The sequence below is a fragment of the Sciurus vulgaris genome (assembly GCF_902686455.1).
Source record: "Sciurus vulgaris genome assembly, chromosome: 3".
NCBI classification, from domain to species: Eukaryota; Metazoa; Chordata; class Mammalia; order Rodentia; family Sciuridae; genus Sciurus; species Sciurus vulgaris.
The window spans coordinates 128,084,093-128,097,370 of NC_136463.1; the positions used below are offsets into that span (position 1 = coordinate 128,084,093).

General features: G+C 35.4%; 1 protein-coding gene across 1 annotated transcript in view; it reads right to left on the minus strand.

Moving 5' to 3' along the window:
* The window catches only part of OLA1 (Obg like ATPase 1), a 157,151-nt gene that overhangs the window by 127,615 nt on the left and 16,258 nt on the right, over window positions 1–13,278 (minus strand). Inside the window, exons 3-4 of the mRNA XM_079135065.1 lie at window positions 10,807–10,950; window positions 6,410–6,537 (exon numbers count right to left, since the gene is read on the minus strand). Of these exons, the coding sequence (XP_078991191.1) occupies window positions 6,410–6,537; window positions 10,807–10,950 (272 nt within the window). The remainder of the gene's footprint in view (window positions 1–6,409; window positions 6,538–10,806; window positions 10,951–13,278) is intronic.

Sequence of the window (13,278 nt, forward strand, 5' to 3'; positions counted from 1 at the left end):
CAGCACAGGGCGAGGCTCCCTGGCCCAGGCAGTAGTTTCGGAACCCAAGGAAGGTCGCAAAGGAGGGCTGCACAGCGAGAGACTCACTCCCAGGGCGAGGCTCTCTGACCCAGGAGGTAGGTCCAGACCCCTGGGAATGTTGCAGAGGAGGGCTGCAGAGCCCAGGCGGTAGTTCTGCACTGAAGGGATTTTGTCAGAAGAGCGCTGCCCAGCCAGACTTCCCCACCAGGTGAGTCTTCCCCACCAGGCAAAGCTTTCCCACCAGGGTGGTAGAACCAGAGACACAGACCCAGACCAGTCATGCCCTAGCCCACAGTCTAGTCCCCCTTTGGCTGGCCATAGGTCAACAAGTGGAGGCACCTCTGCCCACCAGCAGGGAATACACCCCACCTGAAGGCCATCACCCCTAGAGGGGCAGCTTCCTTGTGGAGCACTGCATTATCAAGTTCCTCCAAGACTTCAGGCTACTGAAGGCTAGGAGGTGAGTTATTGGAAATCTACAGGGACACTATAAGTCAATAGAGGGAATCTGCAGTATCTCAGAGTTTCACTACTAGAGGGGTAGATACCTGAGCAATATGAGAAAACAAGGGAAGAAAATGTCCCAAACAAACCTAGATGCTACAACAATAAAATCCAATGACAGCATGGCAGAAGAAATGTCAAAAAGGGAGTTCAAAATGTACATAATTAAAATGATCAGAGAAGCAAACAATGAGATGAAAGAGCAAATGCAGGCTTTGAATGAATTGTACCACTCAACAGTTAAAAGAGCAAATGCGGGAAGCAAAAGATCATTTCAATAAAGAGTTAGAGATATTGAAGAAAAAAAAAAACCAGAAATCCTTGAAATGAAGAAAACAATAAATCAAATTAAAAACTCCATAGAAATCATTACCAATAGGATAGAACTCCTGGAATACAGAACTTCAGACATTGAGACAAAATATTTAATCTTGAAAACAAAGTTACCAAACAGAGAAGATAGTAAGAAATCATGAACAGAATCTACAAGAATTATGGGATATCATGAAAAGGCCAAATTTAAGAATTATTGGGATTGAGGAAGGCACAGAGAAACAAACCAAAGGAATGAACAATCTGTTCGATGAAATAATATCATAAAATTTCCCAAATCTGAAGAATGAAATGGAAAACCAAGTACAAGAGGCTTATAGGACTCCAAATATACAAAATTACAACAGACCCACACCAAGGCACATTATAATGAAAATACCTAACATACAAATAAAGACAGGATTTTAAAGGCTGCAAAAGAAAAGAATCAAATTACATTCAAGAGGAAATCAATACAGATATCAGCAGATTTTTCAATCCAAACCCTAAAAGCTAGAAGGGCCTGGAACAACATTTTTCAAGCTCTGAAAGAAAACGGATACCAACCGAGAACCTTTTTTTTTTTTTTTTTTTTTTTTGGCAGTGCTCGGGATCGAGCCCAGGGCCTGTGCTTATAAGGCAAGCACTTTACCAACTGAGCTATCTTTCCAGCCCCCAACCAAGAATCTTATACCCAGCAAAACTTACCTTCAGATTTGATGATGAAATAAAATCCTTCCATGATAAACAAAAGCTAAAAGAATTTATAAAAAGAAAACCAGCACTACAGAACATTCTCAGCAAAATATTCCATGAGGAAGAGATGAAAAAAAACGATGTAATTAGCAAAGGAAACAACTACCCTAAAGGAATAGCCAAATAAAGGAGAAAACAAGTTGTGTCAAAAAAACAAAAATGAGCCAAATGACCTGGAATATAAATCATATCTCAATAATAACCCTGAATGTTAATGGTCTGAACTCATCAATCAAAAGACACAGACTGGCAGATTGGATTAAAAAGAAAGATCAAACAATATGCTGCTGCCTGCAAGAGACTCATCTCACAGAAAGAGATACCCATAGACTAAAGGTGAAAGGATGGGTAAAAACATACCATGTACATGGACTCAGCAAAAAAGCCAGAGTATACATCCTCATATCAGATAATGTGGACTTCAAGCCAAAGTTAGTCAGAAGGGATAAAGAAGGACATTACATACTGCTTAAGGGAAGCATAAATCAGCAAGACATAACAATCATAAATATCTATGCCCCAAACAGTGGCTCATCCATGTACGTCAAACAAATCCTTCTCAATTCCAGGGATCAAACAGACCACAACACAATAATACCATGTGATTTTAACACACCTCTCTCACCACTGGACAGATCTTCCAAACAAAAATTGAACAAAGAAACCATAGATCTCAAAAACACAATAATTTATTCTTAACGGACATATATAGAATATACCATCCAACCAAGAGCAAACACACTTTCTTCTCAGCAGCACATGGATCCTTCTCTAAAATAGACCATATAATATGCCACAAAGCTACTGTTAGCAAATATAAGAAGGTAGAGATACTACCTTGTATTCTATCAGATCATAATGGATTGAAATTAGAAATAAATGACAGAATAAAAAACAGAAATTACTCCAACACCTGGAGATTAAATAATATGCTATTGAATGATGAATGGATAACAGAAGACGTCAGGGGGGAAATAAAAAAATTCTTAGAGGTAAACAAGAACAAAGATAAATCACATCAAAACCTCTGGGACACTATGAAAGCAGCACTTAGAGGAAAATTTATTTCATGGAGCGCTTTCAATAAAAGAAGAAAAAAAAAAAAACAACCTAACACTACAGCTCAAAGCCCTATAAAAGAAGAACAGAGCAATGCCAAAAGTAGTAGAAGACAGGAAATAGTTAAAATCAAGAGCTGAAATCAATGAAATTGAAACAAAAGAAATAATCAAAAAATTGACAAAATAAATAGTTGGTTCTTTGAAAAAATAAACAAAATTGATAAACCCTTAGTCACACTAACAAGAGAAGGAGAGAGAAAACTCAAATTACTAAAATTCGGAATGAACAAGGAAATATCACAACAGACATGATTGAAATAAAAAACAAAATAAGAAGCTATTTTGAAAATCTATACTCCAACAAAACAGAAAATCTCAAAGACATCAACATGTTTCTAGAGACATATGAATTACCTAAACTGAACCAGGAGGACATACACAATTTAAATAGATCAATTTCAAGCAATGAAATAGAAGAAGTCATCAAAAGCCTATCAACAAAGAAAAGTTCGGGATCAGATGGGTTCTCAGCCAAGTTCTATAAAACCTTTAAAGAAGAGCTCATTCCAATACTCCTCAAAGTATTCCATGAAATAGAAGAGGAGGGAACCCTCCCAAACTCATTCTATGAAGCCAATATCACCCTGATACCTAAACCAGACAGAGGCACATTGAGGAAAGAAAATTTCAGACCAATATCCTTAATGAACATTGGCACAAAAAATCTCAACAAAATTTTAGCAAATCGCATACAAAAATATATTAAAAAGATAGTGCACCACAATCAAGTGGGTTTTATCCCAGGGATGCAAGGTTGGTTCAACATCCAGAAATCAATAAATGTAATTCACCATATCAACAGACTTAAAGTCAAGAATCACATGATTAGTTTGATAGATGCAGAAAAAGCATTTGATAAAATACAGCACCCCTTCATGCTCAAAACTCTAGAAAAAATCGGAGTAGTGGGAACATTCCTTAACATTGTAAAGGCTAGCTATGCTAAGCCCATAGCTAATATCATTCTAAATGGTGAAAAACTGAAAGCATTCCCCCTAAAAACTGGAACAAGGCAGGGATGCCCTCTTTCACCACTTCTATTCAACACTGTCCTTGAAACTCTAGCCAGAGCAATTAGGCAGACCAAAGAAATTAAAAGGATATGAATAGGAAAAGAAGAACTCAAAGTATCCCTATTTGCTGATGACATGATTATATATTTAGAACAACTGGAAAATTCCACCAGAAAACTTTCAGAACTCATAAGTGAATTCAGTAAAGTAGCAGAATATAAGATCAATGCTCATAAATCTAATGCATTTTTATACATAAGTGATGAATCCTCAGAAAGAGAAATTAGGAAAACTACCCCATTCACAATAGTCTCAAAAAAAATAAAATACTTGGGAATCAATCTAACAAAAGAGGTGAAAGACCTCTACAATGAGAACTACAGAACACTAAGGAAAGAAATTAAAGAAAACCTTAGAAGATGGAAAGATCTCCCATGTCCTTGGATAGGCAGAATTAATATTGTCAAAATGGCCATACTAGCAAAAGTGCTATACAGATTCAATGCGATTCCAATTAAAATCCTAATGATGTACCTTACAGAAATAGAGCAAGCAATTATGAAATTCATCTGGAAGAATAAGAAACCCAGAATAGCTAAAGCAATCCTTAGCAGGAAGAATGAAACGGGGTATAGCAATACCAGAACTTCAACTGTACTACAAAGCGATAGTAACAAAAACGGCATGGTATTGGCACCAAAATAGACAGATAGATCAATGGTACAGAATAGAGGATACAGACACAAACCCAAATAAGTACAGTTTTCTCATACTAGACAAAGATGCCAAAAACATGCAATGGAGAAAAGATAGCCTCTTCAACAAATGGTGTTGGGAAAACTGGAAATCCATATGCAGCAGAATGAAACTAAACCCTATCTCTCACCCTGCACAAAACTCAACTCAAGTGGATCAAGGACCTTGGACTCAGACCAGAGACCCTGCATCTTACAGAAGAAAAAGTAGGTCCAAATCTTCAACATGTCGGATTAGGATCAGACTTCCTTAACAGGACTCCCATAGCACAAGAAACAAAAGCAAGAATCAACAACTGGGATAGATTCAAACTAAAAAGCTTTCTTTCAGCAAAGGATAGTATCAGCAATGTGAAAAGAGCGCCTACAGAGTGGGAGAAAATTTTTGCCACTCATACTTCAGATAGAGCGCTAATTTTCAGAATCTATAAAGAACTCAAAAAACTCTACACCAAGAATACAAATAATCCAATCAACAAATGGAATAAGGAAATGAACAGACACTTCACAGAAGAAGATGTACAAGCAATCAACAGATATATGAAAAAATGTTCAACATCTCTAGTAATAAGAGAAATGCAAATCAAAACTACCCTAAGATTTCATCTCACTCCAATTAGAATGGTGATTATCAAGAACACAAGCAACAATAGGTGTTGGCGAGGATGTGGAGAAAAAGGTACACTCAAACATTGCTGGTGGGCCTGCAAATTAGTGCAGCCACTCTGGAAAGCAGTATGGAGATTGCTCAGAAAGCTTGGAATGGAACCACCATTTGACCCAGCTATCCCACTCCTTGTCCTATACCCAAAGGACTTAAAATCAGCATACTACAGAAATACAGCCACATCAATGTTCATAGCTGCTCAATTCACCATAGCCAGATTGTGGAACCAACCTAGATGCCCTTCAGTTGATGAATGGATAAAGAAACTGTGGCATATATATACAATGGAATATTACTCTTCCATGAAGAATGATAAAATTATGGCGTTTGCAGGCAAATGAATGAAATTGGAGACTATCATGCTGAGATAAGCCAATCTCAAAAAACCAAAGGACGAATGATCTTGTAGATAAGCAGATGATGATACATTATGGGGGGGGTGGGAGGGAGGCAAGAATGGAGGAAGGAGGGAATGTATAGAGGGAAAAGAGGGGTAGGAGAGGTAGGGGGAGGAAAAAATAACAGAATGAATCAAACACCATTACCCTATGTAAATGTATGATTATATAAATGGTATGCCTCCACTTCATGTACAAACAGAGAAGCAACTTGTACCCCATTTGTTTGCAATAAAAAAATAAATTAAAAAAAAAAAAAAAAAGAGTTTCCTTGTGCCCCTTTATAATCCCTCCCTCCCCTTCTCCCTACTCCCCCTACAGGGCTGTAGGTATAGCTCAGTGATAGAGCACATGCTGAGCACACACAAGATCCTGGATTCAATCCACACAAAAAGAAAAAAGAAAATTTCAAAATACGTTTACAATCTACATACAGTTAGTTCCTCAAAGAAACACTTCTCAACAACTTTAATCCAGAACAGAGAATAAAATTCAGTTACAATATCAGAATAGTATATGCTCACTATGGAATAAGTCTTCACAAGTGGATATGATATAAGTAACACTAAAAATCATAAATTAACCCATGACTCATCTTTTTTGTTTTGTTTTGTTTTGTTTTTACAGACTGCATTTTGATTCACTGTATACAAGTGGGGGTACATCATTTAGTTTCTATGGTTGTACACAATATAGATTCATACCATTTGTGTAATCATACATGTACATAGGGTAATGATGTCTGTCTTGTACAGCAAAGCAATCTTCTACAAATCAGTCATTTCTAATTTTATTTAAGCAATAATGGAAAGAAAACACTGAGCTTAAGGATATCAATGAATGAATAAACAACTGTACTTACGTGTTAGATGAAAGATCCCATCACAGGCACTAATATGAGATAAAAAGGCATTTCCCAGGCCCTGCCCATTGTGAGCTCCTTTCACAAGGCCAGCAATATCTACTACATTTAGAAAGGCAGGAATTTTGCTGAAATACAAAATATGATTTCATTATAAAACAATCCTAAGAACCTGTTTATCAACCAAATTAATTCCCCATACATTTCACAAATTCTTTCCTTTACAGAACAATGTTTACAAGGTATTCGATAATGATTTGATAAATAAATATCCCTCCCACAAAAAAATAAGAACTAATCTTTTAATACATGAGACTTTCTTACCTAGGAAAATAAGGGAGAAAATGAAAGCAGAATAGATTTTTTTATTGTATTACTTGAGATTAATTATTGGTAATTTTACTGAAAGTTCTATTGGCATATGCATACACACACACACACAAAAGTAGTGGAGCATGCTTCAAGAGTAAAAGCAGTGGAGAATGCTTCAAGAGTATACTCAAACAAGGCAAGGCTCATCATAAAATGAGTCAACTTACATGGTGTCAGGCAGTGAACTAAGAATTTGACATGGATTATCTCATTCTGAAGTTGAAAACAACTCTATAAGGTAGGTGCCATTATTAAACCCACTTGTAGTTAAGAAATTTATAGTATATAGGATCACTCAACTAGTAGTGACAAACAGGCTGAGTTTGCATTTAATCACCACATAGGTTATATAGCCAAAAAAGGCATGTAATGATGAGAACCAGATATCAGAATTATAATGAACTAGTTAATAACAACAACAGAATTAGATGTATATACAAAATAATCGTTGCTTTGTCAAGTTAAGGCACAGTTAACACAAGGTAGAACCAAATTAGGAAAATCAGTTAGCCATTTAAAAATGGAGATTTAAGCATATGAGCAAATAAAGGCTACTTTCAAAGTCATATGACAAAGGTGTAATGTCAACTTCATTCCCTGATAAACTATAACATAAAATTTCCACAAAAGACATCCCTATTATATACATGAAAAACAAATCCTTTCAAATTAATTGTCCTATAAAAATTATTACAAACTGAAATCAGTTGATAATTGTTATCAGCAAATTGACTGAAAATATAAAAATATGGTTAGCTTTTTGTAGCTGGATATTGTGCTTGCCTTCCCAGCATTTACTCCCTCTTCTCTTGGTAACTATACTGATTTTCATCTGGATGGCTATAACTCTTTCCCAATGTAGTCCAGAGCTTTGGAGACGCTTGCTATATCCCTAATACTAGAAGCATATAGTGCAGGCCAATTGTAAATCATTTAATCTCGTTCCTAGACAAAACAAATGATTTTAGAACCTTCTCCTTGGCCTATTTTCCTCACAAGACTTGTGGAGAGGTTTGTTGTGAGAAATTAGGGAGGTTCTTCAATAGATGTTCATTAGTCTCCAGAGAGCTTCTAGAAGAAATTCCTTCTTTTACTCTTAACATAAGTGAGAGAATATACAGCTCCAAGAGCTGAGAGGCATCTTGTGACAACAGAGAAGGCAACCTCATGATTGAGCTGATGAAGAAAGTAAGGAGAAGGGAAAGAAGTGAAGTCTTATGAGTTTTATGTAATACTACCTGTTACTAATTCAATAAATAATATGTTCAAGAGCAACCAAACTCATCTTAAATGAAAAAATTTCTAACAACTAAAACCACCAAGGAAGTATAGTAGCATGCATATGGGTGGAAAGACATTGGATTTGAAGTGAAAAGTTCTGAATTTTATTCCTAGTTGATGTTAACTTTTAAGTGAGCCTGGGGGCAAATCATTTGATCTTTCTGGGTTTCAAGTTTCTTTTTATGAGGACGCTAGACAAGAAGATCTCTAGCTCTGAGATTCTATTTTCTAATAAAAATTTGTTTCTTAAGCCAAATGCAGTGGCACACTCCTATAATTCCAGCACTCCAGAGACAGAGACAGGAGATTGCAAGTTCAAGGCCAGCCTCTGCAACTTAGCAAGACCCTGTCTCAAAATAAAAAATAAAATGGGCTAGGAACATGCCTCAATGCTAAAGTGTCCCTGGGTTCAATACCCAGAGAAAGAAAGGGGCAGATGGAAGGGAAGGAGGGAAGGAAGGAAGGAAGAAAGGGAGGGAGGAGACAGGAAGGGAGGAAGGGAAGGAGGAAAAGTTTGTTTCTTTATTCTGACTCTTGACTTAGAGCCAGGATAAAAGTTAAAACTACTAGCACGATATCTCAAATTCAAGGATTTCTGATATATTATTCCAATGATCTCATGACTGAGAAAAACAACATTTTAGATTTTGTGAAATTCTAAGACTAAAATAATGTTTAAAATATTTTAACTACTAGACTGTAATCAACAAAATATTAAAACATTTATAAATTTTTCTTCAATAGAAAAAGACTAAGTGATATTTCTAAGTAGAAACTTTCTTTTATTTAAAACAAAAAACAAGCAAACAAACTAAAAACATGAGGGCCTGCTACATAACAGAGAAGTCTGGGGTAGCAAGAAGAAATACAATGAACTATCAACTCTCTTTTCCTTTTTGCCTAAGCACGAAGAGGCCGAAATTAACTTATCTTTTTATTTCCCTAAAGAATGAAAGGACATTTAATCAGTGTTTCTTAGTAAAGGAAAATTTTGAGAAATTAATACCATCACTGCCTAAAATTTCAACAAATGTGAAGTTCAAAAGCTTTATTGTTACTGTATTCTCAAGTCATTGAAAAATTTTAGCAATGACATATGACCAATCTAGTGTTAGCAAGGACCCACACAAGGAGAGAGTCAAAAGGGAAGAGAAAGGAGCATGATGTCAGCTTGCCCAGGGAAGGCATATGGGTACGAGAACAGCCTACTAGTAGCCAGGACCCAAGGCAAGATGGTGCCCAAATCAGAAAGTATTCTTCTGGGGTCAAGAGAATGACTACATGTGGAAGGATTGGACAAAGGTATAAATATATTGATGATAACAGGAGCTAGGATTCTGTGTTAGAAATGATAGAGACAAATATGAATAAGAAGAAAGCTAGAATGAACCCTGTAGTATAATACTGGATTAGGGGTAAGCTGATGGTTTCTTTAATACAGATATGGAAATAAAGATATACATGCGGGATAGGTATACTGTATATATAAATACATGTACATAAATAGACATGTATTTACTAGCTCTGTCCACTGAGAAGGCACAGAAACAGTAGCAGCAACAAGCACATCTACATCCAGACTCCTTGTTTCCAAATAAGATTCTCCTCTAAAGGAATCAGGACTCTGCAGAAATGGTTAACTCCAAGACCAAGGCAGGGAAAACACAAGATGAGGGTAGAACATCATTTTTTGTTGTTGTTGTTTGTATTTTAGTTTTGCAGAACTGCAGGTTGATCCCAGGGCCTTGCTCATGACAGGTAAATGCTCTACCATTGAGATTCAACCTATCAAGATGGAAAATATTTGGGGAGTGGCAGGAATTGTACCTGTACTGAACATGTAAAGATTTTTTTTCCTGTTATTGTTGCCTAAATAATATTAACTATTTACACAGCATTTACATTATATTAGGTATTATAAATAATCTAGAGATCATTTAAAGTATTTGGGAAGGTGTGCATGTACAAATATATGCCAGTGAATTCCACTATTATGTATAATTATAACGCACCAATAAAATTAAAAATTTTTTTTCCTTTACAGAGTGCTGGGAATTAAACCCAGGGCCCCATCACACGTGCTTGGCAACCACTCTACTGCTGAGCTACATCCCCAACATAGCAAATTTTTTTTTTTTTTTTTTTTTTAAAGAAGTCTCTGACAGTGTAAGAGTAGTGGATGGAAGGAATTTCTGAAAATTTTTATTCTGAGACTTTAAAAAAAATGTTTTTAAAGAATCCTAAATCCATCCTTTTAAAAAGTATATGGGAGAATATGCATAAGTTATATGCAAAAACTACACCATTTCATGTAAGGAAATTTTGGTATCTGCAGGGGTCCTGGAACAGCCCCTCCTCCCATCCCATCCCCATACTGAGATCACTGTGAAGTAAAAATCATCTAAAATTCTACTATCCAGAGATAACCATTAAAGAGTTTGTGATCTTCATTACATACCTTTTCCTGTGTACATATACATACACTCTAATATTACATGACATGAAATCCTATAATACGAACTGATTACTCCCTCTATTCATATTCCCGAGGAAAAAATAACTGCAATGTTAATAACTGGGTGTATCCTTCCGCTATCTATCCTCTAGCTTACTTTTATAATCCCAAAATAATAATGCATTAATTTGAAAAGAAAAATCCTTCTACTTGACTTTATACATACTACATCTATATTTATTCAGTCTGTACAAGGTCATGAAATAAATAATAACAAATTATTTCTTACCTTGCTGGTTTGTGGTACTGGCAAAGAAAGTCAAACCTTTCATCTGGCACAGGTACTCTGCTCTCATTAGGATCAATAGTGCAGAATGGGAAGTTTTCTGCTGAAGCCTGACTATTGGTTAATACATTGAAGAAGGTAGATTTCCTAAAATGAAAAAAAAAAAAACAAAAAAAGAAAAGCAATTTCAAAGATTAATACCAAGAAAAATTTATCTCATGCTAATTTCAGAGCTCAAATAAGATCTATGAGGACTATAAAACCAACATAAGATGGGCAGGGGGTGGGAGGAGGAAAAGAATACATTCTCACTAAAAGAAATGAATGAAATTTATAATGATGCAGCTCATAATTTATAATTAGACTATGTTCCTATCTCAATCTATCTGGAACTTGAAAAGAATGTTCACAAATAATCTTTGTTATAAGAGTCTCATGTCACACCACAAAATCTATTTTTTTTCATAATGTACTATACCAGTATCATTTCATCTATATCTAACAATCTTTTCAGCATGAAATGTTGAAAGGTGTGTATCTAGCTAGGATATTATTTCCCAAGCATTCTGAACTGAAAGGGATACTAATTGTCTCATAGGAGCTCATATTTCCCTACTAATTATTGTTAGTACATTAGGATTACTGGTAAGTCTAGAAATGTGAGTCAAAATGTGAATTTTTTTCAAGGCATGGTTTAAATCAAGAAAAGCAATTTCACAAATATGGAATAAACTGACCACTAATTTTCTTATTATCTGATTCTTATCAGGTAAAATGTGCTCAGAGATTGAGAACTCATATTAATACTAGCCAGATTTTTTTTTTTCACATAAGGGAGTTTATTAAGCAAACAGAGTGTCTCCCTGCAGGGTAAGAGAGAAAATGAGAGGAAAAGAGAAGAAGCAAGAAAGCGTGTGGAAAAGCGAGGAGGAGAGAAAGCAAGTGAGTAGGAGAGAGAAAAGCATCTAGCCACATTTTTTAAATTAAAGTATTATAGTTATACATAATATTTGGGTTCATTCTGACAAAATCATACAAGGGTGGAATTTGATTTGCTCCATTTCAGTTCCCGATGCCCACTCCCTTTCCTTCTGCTCCTCCATCCCCCTATTCTTCTCCCTCTACTCTTACTGATCCTCCTTTCATTCAATTCATTTATTTATTTTTGATTGGTGCTTTACACATATACATACAGGTAGAATTCACTGTGGTATATGTATACATGCACATAGTGTGGTTGTGTTAAATTCATTCCACATTCCCTCCTCTTTCTGGTCCCTTTTCCTTGCCTTTCTATATCACCGCCTTCTACTCTACTGACCTTCCCTCTATCTTTATAATTATCTGATCTCCATCTCCCTTTTTTCCTTAATTTATTCTAGTTTCTACATATGAAAAAAAAAATTGACCCTTGATATTATGAGTCTGGCTTAGCATCATGTTCTCTGGTTCCATTCATTTACTGCAAATGCTACAATTTCATTCTTCCTTATGGTTCAGTAAAACCCCACTGTATGTATCTACATACATTTTCTTAACCCATTCATCTACTGACAGACATCTGAGCTGGTTCAATAATTTATTATAAATTGATGTGGCTATATTGCTACAGTATGCTGATTTTAATTCTTTTGGATAAATAACAAGGAATGGGATAGTTGGGTCAAATGATGGTTCCATTCCTGTTTTTTGTTTGTTTGTTTTGAGTCATCTCTACACCGCTTTCCAGAATGGCTGTACTAATATGCAATTTTACCAACAATTTGAGTGAACCTTTTTCTCCACATGCTTGCCAGCATTTATTATTTGTACTCTTAACTGCTATTCTGATTGGAGTGAGATGAAATATTAGTAGAGTCTTGATTTGCATTTCCCTGGTTGCTAGAGATGTTGAACATTTTTTCTTATTATTTTTGCCATTTGTAACACCAAATTTTTGAAAATATAATTACAGTGCCAAAAATCATAGAGTAAAATCCAAAACAAAATGAGATTTTTAAGGGTGTGCTGATTTATTTTGGACAACTTTTCAATTCTATCACTAATAGAGACAGAAGAGAAATCACTATAGTGACTTCTCCTTATTCCAGATATAGGTCATACTAGGAATGAGAATCACTGTTACATAATCTTTTTATTTTGTTTTGTTTCGTTTAAACTGTAGGAATTGAGGAAAGAATTTAAGATTACTTGGTAATTGTGAGACCAGTGCTTGTTAACTATGGCTAGACATGATTAAGTAAAATGTTTGCATGTGGAATAAATCTGTTAATGAAGGAATACTCAAAAAGTATAATAGTTGTGTTAGCATGGTGGGATTATAAATGATTACTCTCTTTTACCCCCAAAAATTTTAAGGCAAAATGTCTATTCAGATGAGATATAATTAGCCTATATTCATCAGGAGAAATTTATACTTACTGCAGTTAGCTCATTTGATTGAACTTTTAAACCAAAGAACCAGGCCCTTTTTTA